At 35.6% G+C, this 24,663-nt stretch overlaps 2 protein-coding genes across 7 annotated transcripts in view; one reads left to right on the forward strand and one right to left on the reverse strand.

Moving 5' to 3' along the window:
* Positions 1-1,969, reverse strand: part of CEP57 (centrosomal protein 57) — a 41,037-nt gene extending 39,068 nt beyond the window's left edge. The window contains exon 1 of one of the 2 annotated variants that reach the window (XM_032295719.1): positions 1,433-1,969. In XM_032295719.1, coding sequence (XP_032151610.1) covers positions 1,433-1,477 — 45 coding nt within the window. In that variant the 5' untranslated portion in view covers positions 1,478-1,969. The remainder of the gene's footprint in view (positions 1-1,432) is intronic. The other variant, XM_032295718.1, reaches the window with a different exon arrangement.
* A 612-nt stretch (positions 1,970-2,581) lies between these two features.
* Positions 2,582-24,312, forward strand: FAM76B (family with sequence similarity 76 member B). 5 transcript variants are annotated; one of them, XR_004274250.1, is made up of 11 exons: positions 2,807-3,314; positions 3,621-3,685; positions 4,519-4,573; positions 5,576-5,731; positions 8,254-8,453; positions 11,824-11,871; positions 12,066-12,146; positions 12,797-12,932; positions 15,711-15,812; positions 17,083-17,201; positions 20,333-20,420. XR_004274250.1 is itself a non-coding variant. In XM_032295722.1 (10 exons), exons 1-10 carry the CDS (start codon positions 2,700-2,702, stop codon positions 20,420-20,422), a joined length of 1,020 nt encoding a protein of 339 aa, XP_032151613.1. In that variant the 5' UTR covers positions 2,582-2,699; the 3' UTR covers positions 20,423-24,312. The 5 variants fall into 5 exon arrangements, 4 of the variants coding, with proteins under 4 accessions (XP_032151613.1, XP_032151614.1, XP_032151612.1 ...); XM_032295722.1 differs by lacking the exons at positions 2,807-3,314; positions 17,083-17,201 and adding an exon at positions 2,582-2,786 and having other exon boundaries at positions 20,333-24,312; XM_032295723.1 differs by lacking the exons at positions 2,807-3,314; positions 17,083-17,201 and adding an exon at positions 2,582-2,786 and having other exon boundaries at positions 12,800-12,932; positions 20,333-21,668.
* The last annotated feature ends 351 nt before the right edge of the window (positions 24,313-24,663 follow it).

Consider the following 24,663-nt stretch of genomic DNA (forward strand, 5'->3'; position numbering starts at 1 on the left):
GCTGACACTTCTAATACTTCATCTTACTTTTTTCTTTTACTGACCTAATCCTGAATAACTTTCAACTGTTGCTTTCATTACTTCTCTTTAACTTCTCCAGACCTCTCTGCAAACTTCTAATTCCCATTCTGTTCAAACACTGTAATACTTCTGGTCCCATTATTACAAATTCTAACAAGTCTCTGAAAGCTGAAACTGACTTCTCCAAGGTGGCAAGCCTTTCTTAGCATTCCCCACTCTTTCTCCTTAGATTCTACAAAATATCTTTGTTCTGATACTCTACCAGCTCCTTCCCTCACCATCCCCTTTTTTTCCACGTTTTTCCTTGTTTCCAATTCAGCTCATCCAACTCTACCTCCATATTACTCCTGCTCATTCCAAATGATCTCAAGTTTCCTGAAAGTACCTACTGTCCTGGAACATACTCCAAAATTCCTGCAGTGCCTTTTTCTCCTTCCCCTACTCTTGGCACAAGCAATTACAATTCCTTCGACACGCATTTAGCTTCATCTTCCCTTCTAGGAAACCTCTAACCTACCCATGCACTGCTAATCACTCTCCTTTAGATTACTTTAGTGCTACCGTATGGCGCAGTAATCACCTAACTACGTGCAGTTGCTCTTCAGTGTTTTGCGTCTTCAAAGCAGGGTTTCTGCCCTACTCATTTGGACCCTCAGCCCAGTCAAGGGCTCCAACTTTGGCTTTGTCACATTTACTTCTTACCTCTTCCTTACCCCGCGGTTTTTAAAAACCTAAGCGTTGGACACTCCAAAATGACAAATGCCAGTGACGAAACTGGCTAGTGACCTTTCAGGAGGCAAAACTACTGTTTAAATTCAATTCCCCTGTCGCCTAAAACTGCATTTCCACATTAGTCCTAGTACTTCTGGGTGGTGGGAAGAGCGAGCTCCGGCTACGAGGATCACACAACAAAGTTAATGAGAGGATGAGAGTGGGAGGCACTGCAGGCATAAAAAACAACATAAGCAATGGCTAGTAAGCGCTCGAGAGACGGCGGACTACTACTCGGCAGCTGTCTCTTAAACACATTAGCGCGCCTACCTGATCTGGCGAGTTTCCTAGAGGGGCTGCTGGAGCCACGTGACCAAAGGAACTACGATTTCGCAAGCCAGGGAGTGGGCAGTTGTCCCAGCCAAGCCTTGGGAATGTTAGGCAACCGAGGTTGCCACGCCGAAAGGTGAACGAGGGTTGGGGAACAGACGTGAACCAGCCCAGTTTCACTGGAAGCCAGAGGGTGCAGCCTCGACAGAGGAACAGAGAATGGAACTTGGGGAGCACGGGGCAATCTAGGCGCCCCCGCCGTCCTCCAGAATGGGGTCAGAAGCTGGACTGACAGCGCCCTAAAACGTGAGGAAACTCAAAGAGGCGCTTAGGGCCGACGTGGAGCCCACTCGCGCCAACTCCTTCTTACCGAGAACTGAGAACCAGAAGCCGCAGAGACCGAAGCCGTCGCCATCTTTCAGCCTGCCCAGGGGTTCTCGTGGTCTTCTTCAAGACTCGGGAGCCACCCACCAGGGGCGACCCTAAGCTAAACCCCTGATGGAAAAGGGCAAGGGTGCTGGTGCTGGTTTTGGAAACCCGTGCCACACACACCCTCAGAGACGCCTACGCTCACAGAGCACACAGAACGGGCAACACGTCCTAACGGACGTCTTTCCTAGCCAATCAAAACAGCAGACGTCTTCCGGTAGTAGGAGAGAATCCGCCTTTTCCCCGGTGACGTCACAAGGTAGCGCGTAGTGGAGCCCGCTGGGGGTTGACAACGCTGCGGGCTACTGGCCGGCTCTGCGGGGATTCTATGGAGGGGCGGGCCTCCTCCAGTAAGAAGTGTGGGTGAGTAGTGTTGTCGTCAGTGGCAACCGAACGGAATAACGGAGACAGAACAAAAGCGAAGGCGAAGTTCAAGCACTCCCCGAGTTCCCTCGGATTACACGCTGGAAAGAGCGTGAGTTTGCCTCGGGGACGCCTCTCCAGGTGAAGTACTTACCTTTTGGCCAATAACAAATAGGATTAGGAGGGACTAAATGACTTAGTCCAATGGAAGGCAAGGGAAAAAAAGAGTTGCGGCAAAGAGCCAGCCTTTCGCGAACATTTGCCCAATTGGATTGAGGGACTCACTCAAACCTGGGACTGGCTGTTAATAGCCGCGACCGCAGACCTTGGGGCGGGGCAGGTTCAAAGCGGATTTCGCGCGTTAAGAGCGCCCGGCTGCCATTGGCCAGCGACTTCCTCCCTTTGTGGATGCTCCCTGCGTCGCGGAAGTTGGGAGTTGGGAGGAGCCATCGAGTGACGCGGTGGCCTCCGCAGCCAATCAGGCATGGGGAAGGGAGGCCGAGAAGGAAGCAGATCCGCGGCCGCGCAGCTAAACAGCAACCAGCTATCCGCTTCGTCTCCCTCCGCCGCTATCTGGGCCTAAGCGGGAGCGGCTGGCACGGCGTCACTGGGTGGGCTGGGGCGGAAGTGGAGGCGGAGGGAGACGGTGGCGTCGACCGCGGGGCCCTGGGCTCTCGGCGGGGCTCTGGTGGGCGCGAGGCAGGGGGAGGGGGGGAGGAGGAGGAGGAGGAGGAGGAGGAGGAGGAGCCGGAGCCCGCGGCCCGGGCGGCGGTAGCGGCTCTCGAGTTCTCCGTAGGGCCCCGCCTCGAAGCGGGCGGCGGTGGAGGAGGAGACTGAGGAGCAGGATGGCGGCCTCGGCCCTGTACGCTTGCACCAAGTGTACCCAGCGCTATCCCTTCGAGGAGCTCTCCCAGGGCCAGCAGCTCTGCAAGGTCCGTGGGCTCCGGGAGGCGGGCGGGATGGGTATTCTCGCCTGTAGTCCGATGGGGGCCGGGTGGCCGCTGCGCTGCAGCCCCTCTCTCTTTGCCGGCGCCTCAGGGGTTTGGGAGTCTGGAGCCCTCGCCTCCCCACTGGGGGACCCCTTTTTCCGGGGGCTTGAGCATCAGTTGGGAAGGGTCCCTGAGAAGGAGGCAGGATCGTGCCCTCTTCCAGGCGGCCCAGGATGGTGCCGGGCCCCGTCAGCGTCCGGGGGTCTCGGGTGGGGTTGAGTGAGGCAGCCACCTGTCTATGCCGCAGAGACCCTGGGGTGGAGATGTTTTCATCTCGGTTTTCTGCCTGGTCTGTCCTCTTCTTCCACCAGGAGGCAGGGGACGGTTTTTGCACTTCCTTGCTAGGAACCCGAAGCCGCAAAGCTGATGGCATCCTTCTTCCCTGTCCAGGAAAGCGAAGCGACTGGTTTGGGAACAGAATGCTCTATGATTTGGAGCTCCTCCCATCCCATTAAAGCCAGGATGCTGTCTGTGAGCAACGGTGCAAAATAATAAGTAGTTTCACATTTAACCAATCCTTGGAATCGGCCCTGACAGCTTTCTTAATTTGTCTGTAATATACCCCCACGTCTACTAAAGACAAAGACACCTATGCCTTCCCTAAGGAATTATACTGTGATTGGCCACTTACATGATAAAACATCCAGTTCTTTACGTTGGGGCCACGTTTTATCAATGTTTTAGACATTTCGCTAGGTTGGGTAAACAATTTTCTACTAGAAAAGTGAGATTTGGGACTTTCAGATAAATACTGACTGATGTATTGTCTTATTACAGGAATGTCGGATTGCACATCCTATTGTAAAATGTACTTACTGCAGATCAGAATTTCAACAAGAGAGGTTTGTATATTAAACAGTTTTTGACTGTTAAAGAGAAGTGTTGTCTGTATAGAATACCTGGAGGTTGTAATGCCATATATTTATGAAAGCATTTTTTTTTTAATTGTTTAGCCCTAGAAATTTTAAGTTGTAAACCTTTTATACGTGGTAGGAGAATGTTGCCAAAAAACTGATGTTGCCAAAATCTAATTTACAGTTAGATTTTATATGAGAGAAAGAATAAATTACTACATGGAAAATGTATAACCTTGCTAATGAAAATGCAAATGTAAACAGTTACTGTTAAACTTAAAAAAATATATGGTAAAGCAATTACGGACTGAGGAAAGGTCTGTAATGTTACCAATTGCCTTCAAAGGGTGAAATCTAGTAATTTGTTACATGGAAGAGTAGTTCATAAGTTTTTTAACAGTGAGTTCCACTCTGACAGTATATACAGAAAGTAGCCTCAGAGAAGAACAAATAATTTCTTCATAAGTTGGTGTGAGCATTATTGTGTTGGACAATAGCCAACTGGAAGGGTAGGTGTGCATTGGTATTGTTGTGCTATGCATTAATGGTGGCAAGTGTAAATATTTTGGAGCTACGTAGGAAACATTAAGATATTTTCTTTACAAAAAGAAATACACAATAAAAATGTATTAAAACATTTGTCTTAATTTGGATGAAACAACCCTGAAAAAATTCTTGTATTTTTGAAAAAATTCATGGTCCATATTAGAGTAAGTTTTAAGCCCTACAAACCTTTGACTCACTCATTTTATTTTGAGATTGTGCTAATTACCTTAGAAAGCTACATAAACATGATCATTTGTATACCATTTCTTTTTCAGCAAAACTAACACAATTTGTAAGAAGTGTGCTCAAAATGTGAAGCAATTTGGGACGGTAAGTATGTCTTAGGTTTTCATTTCATGTCATTGTTACTAGTCAGTATTTTTCACGAAGCTGGACCTTTTAGAAACTATGTACAGTATTGTTATGCTCTATTTCAACATACGGTATGTTATGAAAAATTTTCAGTACACATTTTGATGAAAAGATGACAATATTTAAAAATAGTTAAATTATATGCATGTTTTACATATATTCAGTATCAGTGTGAAATTTGTGAAGCTGTTCTTTAAAGATTCAAATAGAGCAAATTCTTACCCATAAAATTAGTGTGATCAGACTTTAGCCCACTTCAGAACAACCTCCTCAGAACTATTTTTATAAAACAGCACAATTAAGATATTTATTCATAGAAGTTATGGCACAATCCTAGTACAAATTGTCTTAGATGTATACTACAATCATTATAGGTATATTATACCAATATTACTTATTATTGGTCAAAAATGCTAACCTTAATGTTCTAAACTGTCCTGAATCATCTTTTGAGTATCAAAGAAAATCAAGGTATGTTTTTATGGTTTATGTTGAATATGCTGGTCTCCATTTTTTTAAAGTTGAAAACTTGCCTGTAGTATATATTCCTTGTATTGTTTATTCCTATACGTGATGAAAAGTTAATATTTTTTGAGTAAATGATATGGTCACTAAGCTAACTAGGATATTAAATTAGTAGAAGGACATTTCCTCAGATTCTTTATTCATGAGATTTCTATACGTGTATACCTTTATTTTCATTCTTTGAAACTGTTTTTTTTGTGTAGGTTTTGTATTAACTAACAGACTTTGCAAATCAGAAATCTGTTTCTCATAATCTTAGGGTAATAGTTTTATGACTAGAAGTAAATATTGGTTGAATGCTTGGAAATACAGTATAAAAGTTATTACCTATGGGTTTTCTTAACTCCAGAAATATGTCTATAATGCTGGATATATGCTGTGCAACAAATATTTAATGTTTTTAAAAGTCTCATCTAAAATGTCTATGTTTTTCAGCCCAAGCCTTGTCAGTACTGTAACATAATTGCAGCATTTATTGGTACCAAGTGTCAGCGTTGCACAAATTCAGAAAAAAAATATGGACCACCTCAGACCTGTGAACAGTGCAAACAACAATGTGCTTTTGATCGGAAGGAGGAAGGAAGAAGAAAGGTATGCTTTATTATGACATTTTCTAGAAATTAAATAAAATGCCAAACAAGGTGGAAATTATAATTAGTACACTACTGAGACATGATCTCTTTGGGTCCGTGAAAGCAAGCAGTTAGATGAAAGTGCAGGAATAGTGAGTATCCTCCTTGTGTGATTCATATACTACAAAAAATATTCTGTGGTGGCTATTCTGTACTATTTGGCTATCCCACATTTGGTTCAGGAGATTTAACTAATTACTGTTAAATAACTTCTTTTACTTTACCAAAAGCCTTGCTGGTTACTTGACACTGCTGGTGTAAAAAAAATACCTGATGGCACACTGGCACCTAAAATTCAGTTACTCTTGTGCCTTTTGATATGGGCTCATATTTGAAACCACTGTTTGTTTTTGTTTACCTACAGTGACTTACTATAATAAGTATATGTGTTCATGTGATATTCCTCTGCCGATCAGCATTCACACAGGCCTTCTGTTGCCTATCAATTTTAGCTGATTTGGAGAAGTCCTCTTTGAGGGGCTTCCTCAGGTCTCCCCACAGCAGTGTATATTCCCCTTTACAAGACCTGTCCCTCCAGCACGTCTAGTACATACATACCTTGGAATACTCTGGTTGGAATAGATGTGAACAAACAGATAAAAATTTAGTTTTATTTTTAAAGGTTTAGTCAGTACTTTTGGAAACACTCTCTTCTCTGAGACAGGTACAGTTGATTCTCATTATTTGCAGTAGTTCTTTAAACTTCCCACAAAACAGTGAATACAGTAGTACCCTCCCTTATCCATGGGGGATACCTTCTAAAACCACTTGTATGGATAGATACCTGAAACTGGGGATAATAATGAACTCTACCGTGTTCTCTCCTGTACATACATGCCTAGGATAAAGTCTAGTTTTTAAATTAGGTACAATAAGAGATAAAAATAGTAGCAAAATAGAACAATTATAATAACATATTCTAGTTACAGTTATGTGAATATGGTCTTTCTCCCTCAGAATATCATATCATATGTAACATTTTTAGACTAAGGTTGACCATGGGTAACTAAAACTGTCAGTCGGGGGACTAATGTACTGAAGCATTGCCCAAGAGAAATATAGGATTAAGTTCATGTCTCCAGTAATAGCATGTTGGTCATTCGATCAATATATGACCTTTTTTTGTTTGTGTTACTCTTTGAAGACAACTTATTTAATATACACTGTCGATAAATGTAACTGAACTTATGGCCAACAGCACTAAGGGTGCCTGAACATACCTTATGTAATACACACATTGTAGGGCATATCACAACATTCTTACCTTTTTTATTTTTAATTTTTTTTTTATTTTTTTAAGTTCAGTGGTACATGTGCACGTTTGTTATATAGGTAAACTTGTGTCACAGAGGTTTGTTGTACAGATTATTTCATCACCCAGGTATTATGCCTAATACCCATTAGTTATTTTTCCTGATTCTTTCCCTCTGCTGCCCTCTACCCATTGATAGACTCTAGTGTATGTTGTTTCACTCAGTGTGTTCATGTGTTCTCATCGTTTAGCTCCTACTTATTAGTAAGAACATGCAGTATTTGGTTTTCTGTTCTTTTGTCAGTTTGCTAAGAATAGTGGCCTCCAGCTCCATCCATATTCCTGGAAAGGACATGATCTTGTTCTTTTCTATAGCTGCATAGTATTCTATGGTGTATATGTACCATGTTTTCTTTAACTGGTCTACCATTGATTGGCATGTGGGTTGATTCCATGTCTTTGCTATTGCACATTATAACCTTCTTGAGCCTAGGAACACTGTATAGCACTTTGGCAGTACTCTTTGGGACTATAAAAACTTGAAAAACATGGCACTAAATAGACTGTGTAAAGGATACCTGTCTGAGAGATAAAACAAGGCAGAGCATCACCTTGTTCCATCTCAGCTGGGAACATGTGCAATTGGGTGGCAGAGATTTTTCACCACTCTGTATGTATACAGTGGCCACAAAAAATGCTACAAATACTGAGTTTTGGGGTCGCAGATAAATTTTACTGAGTAGGCAAATACACAGATAGGAAACGAAGAACAATGAGAGTCAACTGTGTATATCATTTAGGCTTTTCTGTTTTTTTTTGTAAATTTACAGTACTTACTGTAGTGGGAAATACTTTATCAGTAATTGTGCAGTGATTTAAGAATTCAGGCTGTATTTCTTGGAAGTTTATCAGTTAGTTTATACTTATTCCCCTGGAATAAGAAAAAAGGTAACATTTTTTTTTCTTCAAATTAAAAATGCCTCAAAACTAATGGAAATCTATATGTCATCCTCATTAATTTTATAATTTTCCAACCAAGTATTTTCCCAAGTTTCAGAAAAGTCCAATTTTACTTCTGTTTGCAAAACAATTTGTGAATATGTGCATACATGCATTTGTGCATGTTATGTGTGGAATACAGGTGGAAGTTGAGTGGTTTATCTTACCTGGCTTCATTCACAGCCAGTTTATATGGGTACATTTAATTTAAAACACTATTTTCTTAAAAGGTTGACGGAAAGTTATTATGCTGGCTCTGTACTTTATCATACAAAAGAGTTTTACAGAAGACGAAAGAACAAAGGAAGAGCCTGGGATCATCACATTCAAATTCATCTTCTTCATCTCTTACTGAAAAAGACCAGCATCATCCAAAACATCATCACCACCATCATCACCATCACCATCGTCACAGCAGTAGCCATCACAAGTAAGTACTTTGAAGTCATATTTTCTAAAATTCTTCCTGGCATTTTAATGCCATTTATTGGCGTTTACTTCTTGCAAATATTTACTATGTGCTAGTCTAGTTTCTGTTGTACAGAGTAGGCTTCTTGCATGTCTAAGGCCATGTCTCCATTTTATTCAGTGTATAATATTACACACATGGAATATGTTTAGCTATTTACGGTAATACAGGTAAGACGTTTAGGAAATTATAAAATTATAATCATATAAATTCAAAATACAAGTACATCAGTTAACGCTTAAATAACTTATCAAAAGCCTCAGTTTTCTTTTTTGTTAAAATAATTGTTAAGGTTTTATTTGAAAAATTATATTTATCTCAGTGTTCAATTTGTTCTATTAAAAACCAAAACAAACCAATGACTGGGTTTGGAGAACGTATTTTAATACTATAATTTGTTACTACGATAGAAGCATTTCTAATCTTTGTGGTCCCCAAAATGTGAGAAATATTTTTAACTACTGATACTTTGCTGTTTTTTTTAATCCTACTTAAAAACAGACAACTGTAGCTTTCCCTCAGTATGCTTGAGGGATTTGATGTGGAACCCTCTCATGGACCAAAATCTGCGTATACTCCAGTTGGCCTTGTGGAACCTGCCTATAGGAAAAGTTGGCTTTCTATACATGCAGGTTTCACATCCTCCAAATATTGTATTTTTGATACATATTTGCTTGGGGAAAAAAAAGTTCTTGTATAGGTGGTCCCATGCAATTCAAAACTGGGTGGTTCAAGGGTCAACTGCACTTGATTTTTAAAGTGACCTGTGGGGGAAGAGTTATGTAGTAGTAGTAGTAGTACCTTAACCCTTGATGTGTTTAGTATAAAGGCTTTTTAAAATGCAGTTTTAATCTTCATGGAACAAACAAGAACATTAAAAAACAAACTCATGTAAACACAAATTAAAATAGAAAAAACAGGGACATATTGCATGCCCATTTTCAGAAGAATTTATTGTTTGTTTCTGAGTCTTTCAACTTTCAGATAATTTAAAACTGAATTTACAAAAAACTGATGGCCACCACATTTTGGAACAAATGCAGTATTTTTGGAATGTAATATAGCTCTATCTAATTAGTAAGATTTGTTCTAAACCGTATTCAGTCACCTTTTAGATGATGAGGTTATGTTGAGGTTAGTGATGTTTAATTCTACCATTGGGTAGACTACAATGCAATACCTTGTCTTCTGGTTGTTTTGAAGAAATCTTGTGATCTTTATATCAGAGTATATCAAGGAGCAAAGGAATATAAGACTACCTTGATTTTGCTTCTAGCTTTAAGAAATAATGTGACAACTATATACTATAATAGCAATGTTAGACATACTCCTAAGACTGCCAAAATGTCTCCTTTCTCTATTATTTACAGATAAATTTGTCTTAGCATGATGTAAAAGGACACAATCAGATTATTTTTGTGAAGATCGAAGTATGTGACAGCAACCAAATTTTTGAAAAAATGACAGCTTTCAAAAATAAAGGGAAAGAAGACAGTATTGAAATTGAAAGTCTTCAATTTTTTTGCTTTTGGTTCCGTAAGAAATACAAACACTATTTTCTTTTGTTTTTGTTTTTGTTTTGAGACGAAGTCTTGCTCTGTTGCCAGTTTGGAGTGCAGTGGCACGATCTTGGCTCACTGCAACCTCCGCTTCCTGGGTTCAAGCAATTCTTTTGCCTCAGCCTCCCGAGTAGCTGGGACTACAGGCACGTGCCACCATGCCTGGCTAGTTTTTTGTGTTTTAGTAGAGATGAGGTTTCACCATGTTAGCCAGGGTGGTCTTGATCTGACTTTGTGATCCACCCGCCTCTCACAGTGCTGGGATTATGGGTGTGAGCCACTGTGCCCAGCCACAAACACTATTTTCTATTTGATGGCTATTGACCATTTGATAACAGTTAGTTTGTAGGGTCCTATCTTAAGTTCAATAGATTAGACTGAAAGTGAGGAGCATACATATTGTGATAGATGGTGATTGGCTAGAGTAGGGGATGCGGTTGTGTGGGTGGCACTAAGGTGGGTCTGAATCTAGGAATGGACAATACTCAGAAAGCTAAGATGGGAATTCCAAATGTTTCTATCAGTCATATTAATGTGATTATTCTTTGAGATATGGTTAGTGCTGTTAATTCATGTATCGCTTGTTAACGCTTATAATGAAATTTGTAAAAAAAAAAAAAAAAAAAAAAAAAAAGACAACTGCATCCCTCAATAGGATTTCCATTCACAAATAAGAAGAACTGAGGTTGATGGAATTATCGCTGTTTTTTCCCTACTTGGTATTGGTTTACAGCTGAGTCTTAAGGTCTGTTTTTTTCTTTTGCTTAAAAAACTCCTACAGCTGAACCAATAGTAAATTTTAAACACATGTATGCATATATCTATTTTGTATATGCCAGCACTATACTAAGTGCTTTTATATATATAACTCATTTAATGCTCATATCAGTATAAGGTATGTATTACATCCATTTTACATATGCGAGAACCAAGGCTCGGGGATGTTAAGTAATTTGTATGAGGTCACAGCTTAGGTCTTCCAATATCTTCTAAATTGCACAAAAACATGGCATCTGGTTCATAGGAGATACTCTATATGTGGAGTGAATAAACTAGGGGTTAGTGAAGGATTGACTGATGTGCCAAGTATAGGAGGAAAAAAAATGTAGGATTCATAGAGAATTACAAAGTGATTATTAGTATTATGCCAAAATAGAAAAGGAGTTTTACAGTATTATGAGTAAAAGTAAAATCATTTGTTACTATGAAATTTCCCAATAGCTTCAGCGTGACTTCTCCAGAATACTAAAGAGAGATCTAGGGACTTTGAAGAGGACTTTTAAGAAAACTGGGAAAGAATCAAAGAAATCAATATATTTCCCCATTTAAATAGACATACTATTATGAGCAACTTGAGTTACTCCAAAGGAAGAATCTCTACTTTACTAGGAAAACCTTAGCTTTAAAGATACAAATTTTGCGTCTGAATTAATAAGGGCAGCCAAAGTACAGTGATAACTAGACTTTATAATTTTAGAATCTTGTTGTGGTAGTTTTTGTGCTTGTATACTCCACCCTTTGTATGATATTAAATTGAACTGTGGAGATGCTGATTAAAAAGAATTCTTGAAGAAGTTAAGATGGCCAATAGTCATTTGATTAAAATTTGTCTCACCATGTGATTTATTCAATATTAGCTTAGTCTGAAAACTTAAATATGCCTTTCTCTGAACAAGAGATTATAAACATAATTTGTATCCATTGAGAAAGAATGTTAAATTTAGATGTATTAAATGAATGTCGTTATTAGATGTCATTTGTATATTTTTCAGAATCAGCAATCTAAGTCCAGAACAAGAGCAGGGACTGTGGAAACAGAGGTAAATACATTGCTGTACTTTCTGAAGTATTTTGAAATGTATTTTTGTAAGTGTATGATACTCCTTTAACTTTGTTCCTTAAACCTTACAAAAATCAGTATTTTCAGTAATGTTTTAGGGGAAGATGAATAACTTATCATTTGGTTCCTCTGTCCTTTTTACTCTTAACTATTCTTATTAATGTTTGGTTTCAGCCATAAATCCTCTGCAGCAATTCAGAATGAAACTCCAAAGAAAAAGCCCAAATTGGAATCTAAGCCATCTAATGGAGATAGGTAAAAATGAATTCTTTTAGTGTTGTGAAAATTCAGCTTAGTTGCATAGTTATGGTTGATTGCCAGTTATTACTAGATAAAAAACTAAAAACATGTATTTTCTACATTGACTTGAGTCACCTAGAAGAGTAAACATGAATCAGTTTAAAATTTTTAACTTAATTTTGGCAATAAGAAAGTGGCACTGAACTATGTTGTTCTATTTGGGAAATAAATTTGGGTTTTGAAAAAGAAAACAAATCTGAATGGAGAACATTATTTTTATCTTTATTCTTCAATGAAACACAAATCTAATTGTGATACTTTAAATTGACCTGCTTAGAAAATGTTTTTAGATTAAAAATAGGAGCGTGACTTTGTTTTAGTTCATTAGCCAAAAGTTTGCTGATGTTACTGTACAAATTGGCTGCCTATTGCTTTACACTAGAAGTATTGACCCCCTAAAAGCTAATACTGAATTATATTTCTGCAGGTGTATGTAATGTGTGCCATTAGTAAGGTAATTTGCCAGTTGCATCCATTTCTGTCAGGTACATATTTTTTTGCATTAGCCTTAAGGATGTTTGTGGAATTGTCTAATTTATGCAATTTGAACACCTGCTAATTTTCCTTCTACTTCATTTAACTGTGTTTTACTTTTTTCTTTTTAGTAGCTCTATAAATCAGTCAGCAGATAGTGGGGGAACAGACAATTTTGTCCTTATAAGTCAGCTGAAAGAAGAAGTGATGTCACTTAAGCGTCTCTTACAGCAGAGAGACCAGACCATTTTAGAAAAAGATAAAAAGGTAAGAACATGATTCATTGAAGTCTGATAAGAATTATGTCTTGACTGTTGCTTAATAATCACAAATTTTAGTAGTCTTCTTTTAATAATTTGGTAATGTTTGTTATGCATGATTTTTATAAGACAAATTACAAAAGCCCTTCCGCCCCCACAAGCCATTTCATGAAGATAGGTAAAAAATGGTCTTTCAGAATTTTACTTCTAAGAATTAACTGAGAGCTTACTTAGGGTATAGTTTCTAAACTTTAATTTTCAGTAAACATGTAATTTAAAAATAGGTCTACTAATACTTTAAAAGTCAGATATAAATGGAATGTTTTGTAAACTTTTGTTATTTAAGAAAGTAGTTTGAACATAGTATTTGATATTCCAATCTTGTATTTATATGAATTCAGATCAAATAACTGCTGAAAAGTAATGGTATGGGAATTTCCTGTGGTAATCAGTAATTTGCAGTAGATGTCTAAAAGGTCATTGTGTAGGAAGTAAGTGTATTTATTGGGACTTTATCAGTCAAGAGGAATATCAAATGTGTTATCCATTTAGCAAAAACAGGAATATTAACAGAATTATAGACAGATTTAAGGTCTTGTGCTATGAAATCAGGATGGCATAATAGTGGTCAGGCGTGGAACGGTAAACAGTTCGGAAGTTATTTAGCCATACTTAGATTCAAATCCCAGTTCTAAGATTTTCTCTGTAACCAGGAGCAGAATGTGTACTTCTTTCGGCCTCAGTTTTCTCATTTAATTGAGAGCATATACTATTTCAAGTGATGGCTGTGATGATTAAGGAAAATGCAATTATTTATTATAGCTCTTGGCATGTGAAAGCACGTAAGGGTTATTACTGATATTTGATTATCTTTGTACTTGCTTATGGTCCCAGACAGTGTAGTTTGACCTGTGTCAAATTTATTATGCATTAGAACACTAAAATCATTTCTTTTTAAAAGAATAAGACCTTATTATGGATACATACATGAATCATATCCATCTCTGAGTACCTATAGCTGCAGACTTGAATCTGAGGTGGCTTTTACTTCTGGCGTTCAATAACTTTTGTTACATCTTCCCACACCTTGATGGTTAGTGGACTTAATTTTTAATACATTTGTACCTTGCTTTAAGCAAATTCAATATATGAAAATTAGGAGTGACATACAAGATAAAAGTAGGATGGTTACAGGTGTCTTTGTCTTATGGTCCTTTTTAATTGACAGCATTTTTTAAATTAAAGAGCTTTTATGGAAATTTGTTCTATGTACAAAGTTTTAGAGACAAGCCAGGTATGTCTGTATTAACCTTGAGAAAAGTTAAATAAAATGCCACATTTACTGCAAAATTGTGATTTCTAAACCAAGTAGTAATCAGCTACAGAATATTGACTGTTAGATTTTTCTTTCCTCTCTAGCATAAGAGATATTATCTTTGCATTGTGCACTTGAAGTTTTCTGCTTTTGTTAGTATTCCTCTTTTAAAAAAACCAAAATACCAATGGGGATTGAAATTAGCATTGTTGTATAAGAAAAATTCTAATGGTAAACCTAAAATAGCTACACATTTGCAGCTTTTTCTTATAAATCTAAGACAACCAAGTTATTTTCCTGAATTGATTTTACAAAGTTATTCAGTGACTTCTAGAGCCAGACACTGAACTAGTTCATGAGGATACAAATATGAACAATTAAGACATAATTCTTGTCTTCCAGAAGTTCATAATTGGGAGCAAGTCACAGTATAGTGAATAGAGTGATTGTCTTAGCTGATCTGGTGTGAATTGGCATTTCAGAACAGAAAATCTCTTGTGAATATAGAAAGTTGAGAGAGAGAGAACTTAGTTATACTTTGGATTTGACAAAAGCAAGGGCTTTTTTGTGTGTGTGTGGAAAAATAAGTATATAAGACTCCATGATTTTCTATTTTTGCTGTTGTGTGTCTTTCAGTTTACTAGCTACTAGGTAATGACAAAAGAATGTGTAAACCTTTACAGCTGACACAATGAAAAATGTTAAAGAATAGCTTGAAGCTGCTTCTGCATGGCTTTAATAGTGAAATTACATAATAACTTATTCCTTGGTTTGAAGTCATGAGATGTTATGCTTTTATGTATGTCATTTATGTTTATGAAAAAATTATGTAGCCTTCCTTCTCAGAGCACGATTTTTTTCTTACATTAGCCCAAATTTTATAGTAACCCTCTTTCCTTTCTCATTCTATGTAGTTGTATTTCTGTGCTTTGTTTTCGGTTTTTACCTCAAGTGTTAGGTGGTTGTGTACATAATCCTGGACTAAATTTAAAAATTAAAACAGTGTAGCTTTTGGCTGAAAAGACCATCCCTTTTTATATTTCCCAGTGGGAAATTAAAGATTATTTTACCCTTTAACTAGTTTTAATGTTTGTTTATACTGTTATAAATGTTATTGAAGTACCTTTTTGAATGAGACATTTTCCAAGTTATTAGCCGTTAAGCGTTTTTTGTTGATATACCAGTTGCTAAACTCTATTCCCAGTCAAGCTACGTTTAGAAAAAAAAGAAAACTCAAAAATTTTACTGATGGTCGGGTATTAGCATTAAAATCACACTATTGTAAAGCAGATAGAATTCATCATTTCACAAATCAAATTTTAGATAGGTTGTACAATTCAGGAAACCGCAAAGAACATCTTCCACTTTTGTAATGAATTGTGAGTTTATTTTGAAAGTTACATATAATGTTGTGTGTTTGTGTGAGTGTGCAAATACATACATATGTATCTTTTTTCTTTAATCTCTCAGTTAACTGAACTAAAGGCAGACTTTCAGTACCAAGAGTCAAATTTGAGAACAAAAATGAACAGTATGGAAAAAGCTCACAAAGAAACTGTGGAACAACTTCAGGTAACTACCATCATTTACATAAAATATTAGGCAAGGAGGGCTGAATTTGAGTAACAGCATTCATTGACTTAGATTGTATTGGTAGCCCTGGTTTTGCATAGTTGGTGCATTTCAGTTTTGATTTTGACTTTATACTCATTTTTAATCTTGATCCCATTAGAAGTTGTTGTTTGAAATTACTTGAAAGGTGATTTAATACATTAGTCCTGAAAACTTTTGCCTAAACTTCAATTGGGGTTTTTAGAGTAGGCTATTATTGGTGTATGTTCAATTGATTATTGGGCTTAGAGCAAAAAATTAAAAATCAGACTCATGAAACTAAGGTGAAAAGCCGCTCTTCAGTAGCAGTCATTCTTCGTATTAATATTTCCTTCCAGATAATGGGAAGGGAGGTGGGTGTATAAAACCAGTTCCTAGGACATTAAGTGGCAAAAATGTATACAAAGCAAAAGAGTTTACTTAATCTACGTCCAGTGGTTTGCCGAGTGCCAAATAGGGTACTACTAAATGCTAACCGGTAGTGATCCACCTGAACCTCAGAGTACTGCACAGTAGCATTTTAAGTATACAAAACAACTGAATGGTGAAGTCAGGTGTCAACACAGTAACAATCTGATTGATGTCTGTCATGCAGAGATGGTGAACATCCAACATGAATACAGATTACTACCATATTAAACTTGTTCTCAGCTAGGTTTTATAAATTTAGAAATCAGACCACACTAAATTAATTACATGTTCTCTGATTTATATAGTCTCACATTTGTAAAATTAATCTTTAGTGATGTTTAAGGTTAAGAAGTTTTAAATCTTAAAAGGATAGAAGATGGATGCATACAGACTTCAGTCTTAGGAGAGTACAGCTTCAGAAGGAAGGAGTTAATACTGCCCTATTTCATTTTGTATTTTTCACATTGTAACATCAAGGGATATTTGCTGTTACTTTCTTTTGGTTTTGTATTAATATGTCTTTGCAAGTAGCTTAAATTAGTAGAATTTAGGAACTTGCTGAAATTCAAGGTACAGATTGGTCTTAATCGTGATCATACTATTACAAAGATGGTTGAAAAGGAACCTCATGTAAAGCTGGGACATAGTAGGCATTCAAATGATTTATTGAATAAGTGGTGATTTATGGAAATCCCCATCTGCCCTCCATTCTGAGAGATTGCTTATATCATATATCAGATTCTTATATATTAGTTAATGTTTTTTATCTACCAGCAAGTATTATTTTTAGTTTTATGTTATTTCTATTTTTCTTATTCAGTTATTAATGCTGAATGATTGTCTTGAACAGAATCTTTCACCTGATGGTCTTTGATTTAATGTGATGTAACCAAAGCTCTGAAGTAAATCCAGAATGAGATAACAGAATAACTGCAAGAGGTACTTAGATATGTTTTAACTTAGTACTTCCCACTGTTCAAAAGAGCAATTTGTGTTTTGGTCTTTATTTTTTAAAATAGTTGCAAAGACATGGGGTCTTCTTTGACTTAGCCTGATTGGTATCTTAAGCCTACCTCCTTTTGGTTGGTAACTGATGTTTCACATAATATAAAAGTAACTACTATTTATATAAAAATATGGGACATTTTGACATGATTTTACATATGCTGTCTTGTTACAAAAACTGAGTTATGTGATATGCCCATTTTACAGAGGAAACTGATCACACAGTAAGTGGTGATATAGAAGTTTCCATCTTCTGGCTCCAGTTTAACTACTTTTCCCTGTTATACACTGGCTCCCACCATTTCAGGTCACTCAGATTTTCTATTTCATCCTTCCTATCAGACGACTTACCTGATTTTTTTTGTGTGTTATGGCTACGGGCATTCTGTCATAGTTGAGTGCCATCTTTTTACATTGCTCCCTTTAGCAACCAGTGGTACTGGTAGGATTCTATACTGAGGTGAGGAAATATATGTAATATTTTTCTTATCTTTATGTGATAAGGAATTGAATCCTGTGACACAAGATTGATCTTAGAGCTAGTAAATATTTTTAACTACCAAACTATGACAAAGCACTGAACATCACAAGAAAAATTGTCCAAAATGTAACCCCAAAATACCTCAAATATTGAAAATACTGAGAATATTAAGTAAAAACTCTATAATTCACTTAATTAGGTAAGTGGTTAAAAGGGAAAGGGTTATAACATTTGAGTGCCTTCTATGTACCAGTAACTGTGTTAGGCTAAGTGTTTTATATATTTGATAACTTCTTTAAACTCATTATGAGTTTGGATGGTGGAGTTACTGTGTTAAAAATGAGAAAATATTCTCCAGGTTATGTAACAGGTAAGTAAGCCAGGATTTAAAGCAGGATCTATATAATTGTTAATCCTCATACTCTTGCCTTTAGACCAACATGTCTAAACTTTTAAACTTATCTTTTAAGAGTCTGTAAAGAATATCATTGATTTTTAAATATTTTTGCTGGGCGCAGAAGGAAGTAATTTTAGGATAAAAAAATTTAAATGTACATATATTGAAATATTGCATTATAAAATTCATTTTTAAGGTATTCAAATTAGAATAAGATAAATTTGGAGTTGTACTTATCAATTGTATTATTTATTTATCTTAAAAGATTAATGTAATTTATCAAGAAATAACTGTATTAGTGATCCAAATATATTAAATGCAAACTGGAAATTAGCTACTAAAGCATTAAAAGGAAAAATTGCTTTAAAGACCTAATGTGTTCAAATTATTGTATTTTGTACTTAAAATATGAAAATTATAAACACTTTTTTTGTTTACTTATTGATGATTGAGGAAATAATTTGAAGATTCACATTTTAACTATTTAGTATATCAGTATAAACATTTTTACATAAATATAACTTACAGACCTGGTAAAGATCTTTTTGAGTCAAATTTGCATACATATATGTTCCTCAAATTTTTTATTTTTAGCTAGTGTGTTTATTATAGTTATAGATTAAATAACATGTAGCTAACACATAAAGAAAAAATTTAAATTACTGTATTGACAGGGACTGGTTAGCTGAGTAATGAACCACTTGATGATAAATGTGCTGCTTTATTTCCCCCATCTGCTAGGTATTCTCACTTAATTTTTCCTGTGAGTTTCTCAAGCTGTTTAGTTTTAAAGGAAAGTAAAAATCCTTTTCAGTTCTTGATGGTTTTCTAAATTTGAAATAGATATTGAAGTTTTTCATTACCACCTTAGTTATTAATAGTGACTGAATAGGAAAGTCCTATTAATCATGCATCTGAACATAAAAAATGATTTGATTTGCACACATAAGATAGTACTGAGAATGTTTGCATTTTAGAGGTCATGGGTGTTAATTAGCAAGTGATTGGAGAAGGATGAGGGAATGGAAGTACAAAGTTTGAAAAAGGTTATTTCATGAAACCTCTATAAAATGGCATACAGAGAAGGCAGGTTGTTATTTGGCCATAGAAAGCTAAAATTAGAGTAAAAGATGAAGTCCTGAGGCTAAAAAGTCTGTCGAGATAATAAAAATTCCTCAAACCTGTGAAGGAAAATTGTGTTGAAATGTAAGTCAGAGAGTATCTTTTTAAAACATGTTAATTTTAGGATAGTGCTCAGATTTCAAACTATTTTCATCACTTTCCCCATTTTGGCTCAGACTACAAAAATGCTTGATCATTAATGTATTTGTATATGTAGGAATCCTTACTCTCTAAGTTTCCACATTTAAGAGACTGAATAAGGTGGCAAAGGCAGTCAAAATGTGAAAATATTCACTGTACTTACACATTCCTCCTCACTAAACTAGTGATAGATGGACATTTAATAATGAAATTCAAGTCAGATGATGAAATGAATTTTGTATCTTTGCAAAAATTTAAGCTTTCATGAAATAGGAAATGATGATGTGGAACTGCTCAAGTCACACTAAAACCAGTGTGAAATGACTATATGGTAATTAAAGGAACTACAATAAGATAAGAATGAGTGATTCTGATGGGTGCTTTAGAAAATTGAATATCATTGAGTGCCTTTGGCAAAGTGACACATTCTGAGGTATTTTTTGCAAAAATGATTTCTTATACTTGTTATACAAGAGAGTAAACAGAAAAAAGATCTCATACAGCTTGCCAGGAAACATTCCTCCCAAATCTTGATTCATTCTTTGATTTTGTGGGTTGTAAAAAACAACTTATAGTTTTCATGTTTTTAAGATAAAGGTCCAAACATTTTTCCCCTATTAAAATTTAGACCTTCTTTTAAGTGGATTCACTTTGTCTCCTTTTTTGTAACCAATTGTATATCTTTGGACAACAATTTTATTTATAATATCATTTACAAAGGGGGCTGATGAGACAATCTAGAATTTTCCTTCTGCATATTCATTCTTAAAGAGATGAACGTAAATGTATCAACTCTTTGATTTAATGTAGTGCTTCAGTGAAATAATTATATAAATGAAAACCATATTAAATAAGTAGTATTCTCCAGCATGACTTTATAGTATTTCAAACATTTTAAATCTTGAATGTTTTTGTCTCCCACAGGCCAAAAACAGAGAACTACTCAAACAGGTTGCAGCCTTGTCAAAGGGTAAAAAATTTGACAAAAGTGGAAGCATACTAACATCTCCTTGAGAAAGTAATTTGTTTAGCATTTTTTCTTACAATGTAAATTTGAGGAAAAAAATTCTGTGAAGCCCTAAATTCTGTGTAGTAGAAAAATATTTTTGCACACCAAATGAATTGGTGTGTTTCCTATTCACTTTTGTAATTGATATACAGCATTTTTTAAGTTGTAAAACATTCAAATAAAACTTCAACTGGTTTGAAGTAACTTTTTAATTATTTGATATCCAGGAACTTTTTTGCCAGCAATAGTATTAAACTGTTGTAAAGGAGTGCATGAGTAGTGCTCTTTATAAAACGAAACATGCAATAATAGAGTAGATATGGTTTAAGAAGTCAGAACAGCAGGATTTTTTGTTCTTTTTTTTGTTTTACACCATGCTAATTTCAGACAAACAGTTTTCAATTTAAAAATACAAAAACTTTTAAACTCGAAAAATGGTGAACACTGGTTTTTTGGGAATTGTGTTTTTACTTTGCATCAACATGAATTTAGGAGAAAATCATGGTGCTTTTTATTAAATGAACTTCAAATATATGTAAATTTGTTTTTTAAAATTATATCATTAATGTTAGTAACCTAGCATTTTCATTATTGGTATAGGAATTAATGTTTATTGTACAGTATCTAAGGTAAAATGTGTTTCTGTTTTGTAAAAACGACTGTAGATTTTTACTTACAAGTGCCTTTTTGCCACCTAATGTTTTTATTTATAGGAATGCTGATCTTTTGTACATACAGTTTGTTTTAAAATCATGTTTAATAAATGTTTGTATATAAATGCATATGTACAGAAGCCTATTTCAAAAGGAAATCAAAATTGCTAGTAAAATGTTTGAGATTGCATTAAGAACTAACTGATAATGCATATAGACTTTAGAAAATTTTGTGATTTGTTTCTGTGTGATAAGGGAAGCTGTTGGTCTTTGAATTCATTTATGTCAAAATAGTTCCTCAAAGATTTAATTTTAAATTGCTTCTTAAAGAGTAATTTTATTTTTTATTTCATATGGCTTCATATTCATATTTTGTGAGTTACATGTTTTGCTTTATTATTTTTTATAAAATTTCTTTATAATTTTAATGTTTCTACCATGATCCATATATCTTCTTTCCCTGTGTGTGGTTATCTAAGTTAATATTTATGTACACCGTACTTAATTTAAAGCAAATCTGAAAAAAATTAACCGTTTAATCCAGTCTGTGATAATCTTTGAATAAATTGGAATCTAATATGAGATTCAGGAACTATAAGTAAATTGTCTCAAAGTCTTTAAAATTGTCTATAAAAGGTTAAGGTAGGGTGGGATAGGTTATGTGAAGTTATTGACTAATTATATTCTGATCCAGTGGTTTTCAGCCTGAAATGGAATTTATCTCCTAGTTATTATCAGTTCAGCATTTTAGTTTGATTTTAGTATAGTTGGATACACTGTGTAGAGTGAAAGAGTTGCTTCTTTTAGGAATTTATGGGCAAAGATAAATTTGCTTCATGTAAACTGTTACTTATATCAGTTTTAAAGGTTTTTATACAAACATTGATTATGAATATCATTTCAAAGATTGGCTTTCTTAACACATATGATTGTAACAATTTTTTTAGCATGACGTGTTTCAGTAGAATATTCTTGTAGTTCATTATAAGGTGATACCAAATAATTCTTTGTCCACTTTGAAAGCATAATATGGGTAATTTTCAAGTGGTAGAAAAGATTCAGTCAGAGTCTTGTAAACTAAACAGTTTATTTTTACGGGATCTTCGTGTAATAATAATCTTAAATTTAGTACTTTCAACCATGATAGACAATGCCTTAACATGGATTTTAACGTTTGCAGGATTTGCTAAATTCATAAAATAGTTATTACCTTTCTTTGAAATTTGTAATGTGTTATATTCCTGTTTCATAGCCATTTGTCAATCCACAGTGGTCATTATGGTTTTACTTTGTGGTAGTTCTTATACCTTGTTGGAGAAACTACAAAAGAAAGTTGTCCTTGTCCTTCTCCTTAGCTAACATTAAAATTAAAAATAGTTTAATGTTAGCTAATATTAAAATTGAAGGCAATTGAGTTTTAATGTTAGCTAACATTAACAGTCTCATAATTTAGCTTTGTAAATTCCAAGGCTAAAAACCTTTCATGGGCTTCACAGTATTTAGTCCTAATTAAGTACCCTCTCTTATTCCATGACCTTATAACTTAATTTTTTTGCAATTGTATAAGCTAGTAAATCAGTCCCAGTCCTGGATCTGTAGTGTTTTGACATAAGAAACTCATATTCTTTAAATGTGGACCTGTAAGAGATAATATGGTGTGGTGTATTGTGCTTTTATTCCACTATTAATTAGCATTAACCAGTGAGGGTCATTTTGGCTCAAGTTATTTATGTATTAATAGCCTGTGAATATTACAGTCCTTTTTAGATTATATTGGTCTAAATAAGCATTCTGCAGTGAACCTGTTAAGCTGTTCACATGTATAGACTATTGAAATACTGTACTTGTACACATCTGACTGTTGACATTTTGTACTTTTTTCTAGATCCAGTATTTCACAATAAAAACTTGTCAAAGGCTTTGTATTAGTTTCCAGTGGCTGCTGTGACAAATTTCCACAAACTTAGTGTCTTAATACAACAAAAATTAATTATCTTATGGTTCTAGAGTCCAGAAGTCCAAAATCAGGTTCACTGGGCAAAAGTAAAGGTGTTAGTAGGGTTTGTTCTTTCTGGAGGCTCTAGGGGAAAGTCTGTTTCCTTGCCTTTTCCAGCTTCTAGAGCTGCATTCCTTGCATTCTGTGCGTTCATTGACCCTTATCTTCAAAGCCCAAATTGTAGCATCTGAAATCTGTCTCTGCTGCTGTCATAACTTCTCTCTCAGAGTATCTCCTTCTTGTTCCCTCTTATAAGGACCTGATGAGAAAAGTATTGGCTCCACCTGCATAAACAAGATAGATTTTACATCTCAAGTTGTTAACCTAGTCACATCTGCAAAGTCCCTGTAGTCATATAAGGTAATGTATTCACAGGTTCCAAGGATTAGGGCATGGACATCTTGGGGGACCGTTATTGAACTTACCATAGCTTCATCTACATTTTGCCTCCTTTTCCCAGTATGAAGTCTTAAACGACAGATAACATGAAACTAGGGGTTTAGGCCAAACATTAGAAACGATTTTCCTATCTGTTCATTCAGACCATTTCAGTGCAATGGATATTTTCCTGGAAGAAAGAAATTTGCATTTAATTGAGTAAGTATTTCACGCTATATGTAGTTAAATTTTTGAAAACTTTGGAACATCACTAGTACCATGCTAGGTTCTTTGATACTTTAAAAGTTGAAGGTGTAATTCTTTCATTTATAGACTAGTCGGGCAGATAATATACTTGGGAAAAAATCCAGAACCTAACGTTGGTTTCATAAAGTGTAGTAAAAGCTAATAGCGTTTAGCAAGGGCATTCCAAGACTTGTGGGAAAGGTGTAGTCACTTGTTTCCCGAACTTTAGTATACATCAGAGTTACCTTGAGGACATGATAAACACATGTTGCTGGACCTTATCCCCGGTTTCTGATTCAGTAGGTCTGGGATGGAGCCTAAGAATTTTCTAAGTTCTCAGATAATGCTGCTTCTGGCCCAGGGCTCACATTTTGAGAACTATCATTTTAATATTTCCTGCATTTCCCATGCAAAGTATACCATTGGGTAGGCAAGTAATAGATGGAGGGTAGTTTCTCTGTAAAACATTCTATTCTAATGAAAAAGGAAGGATGGAATTGCTACATTGCTGTTTTACAGCCTCTCGTGGAGATAAGGATTGGTCAGCAGCTACTGACAATATGCAAATAAACACGTTTTTAAGTGCTTTGTGTTGGAGGAACACACTGCTACCTATGAAGTTTTACCTAAAAGAATCAAACCTAAATCTGGCAAAGCATCTACCAATTCACCTAAAATAGGTTGGAAGATCATGTTGAATGACACCAAAAGGATGCAGTTGGCACAATTGTTCAATAAGTTACAAGCAGGAGAAACCTATAGCGTAAGAGGTACTTCGATATCAACCAATCAGAATATGTGAGCCTGATACGGATCTTAAAAATTTTTACCATATATAAGAACAGGAAATTTGAACACTGGTTATGTAATGATTTTAAAGAATTACTGTTAACCTTTCAGATGTGATCATGGTTATTGGAGCTATCTTTTTAGAGTCCTGGAGATACCTACTAAAATATTTACAATGAAATGG

Source organism: Sapajus apella, unplaced genomic scaffold, assembly GCF_009761245.1.
Source record: "Sapajus apella isolate SASKATOON/1434 unplaced genomic scaffold, GSC_monkey_1.0 scaffold34, whole genome shotgun sequence".
In the NCBI taxonomy this organism is placed as follows: Eukaryota; Metazoa; Chordata; class Mammalia; order Primates; family Cebidae; genus Sapajus; species Sapajus apella.

Coding starts and splice junctions, on each gene's coding strand:
- FAM76B (XM_032295720.1), top strand. CDS start 3,210: ATGGCATCCTTCTTCCCTGTCCAGGAAAGCGAAGCGACTGGTTTGGGA. Junction 4,574..5,575: donor ATGTGAAGCAATTTGGGACG/GTAAGTATGTCT, acceptor TATGTTTTTCAG/CCCAAGCCTTGTCAGTACTG. Junction 11,872..12,065: donor CAGGGACTGTGGAAACAGAG/GTAAATACATTG, acceptor GTTTGGTTTCAG/CCATAAATCCTCTGCAGCAA.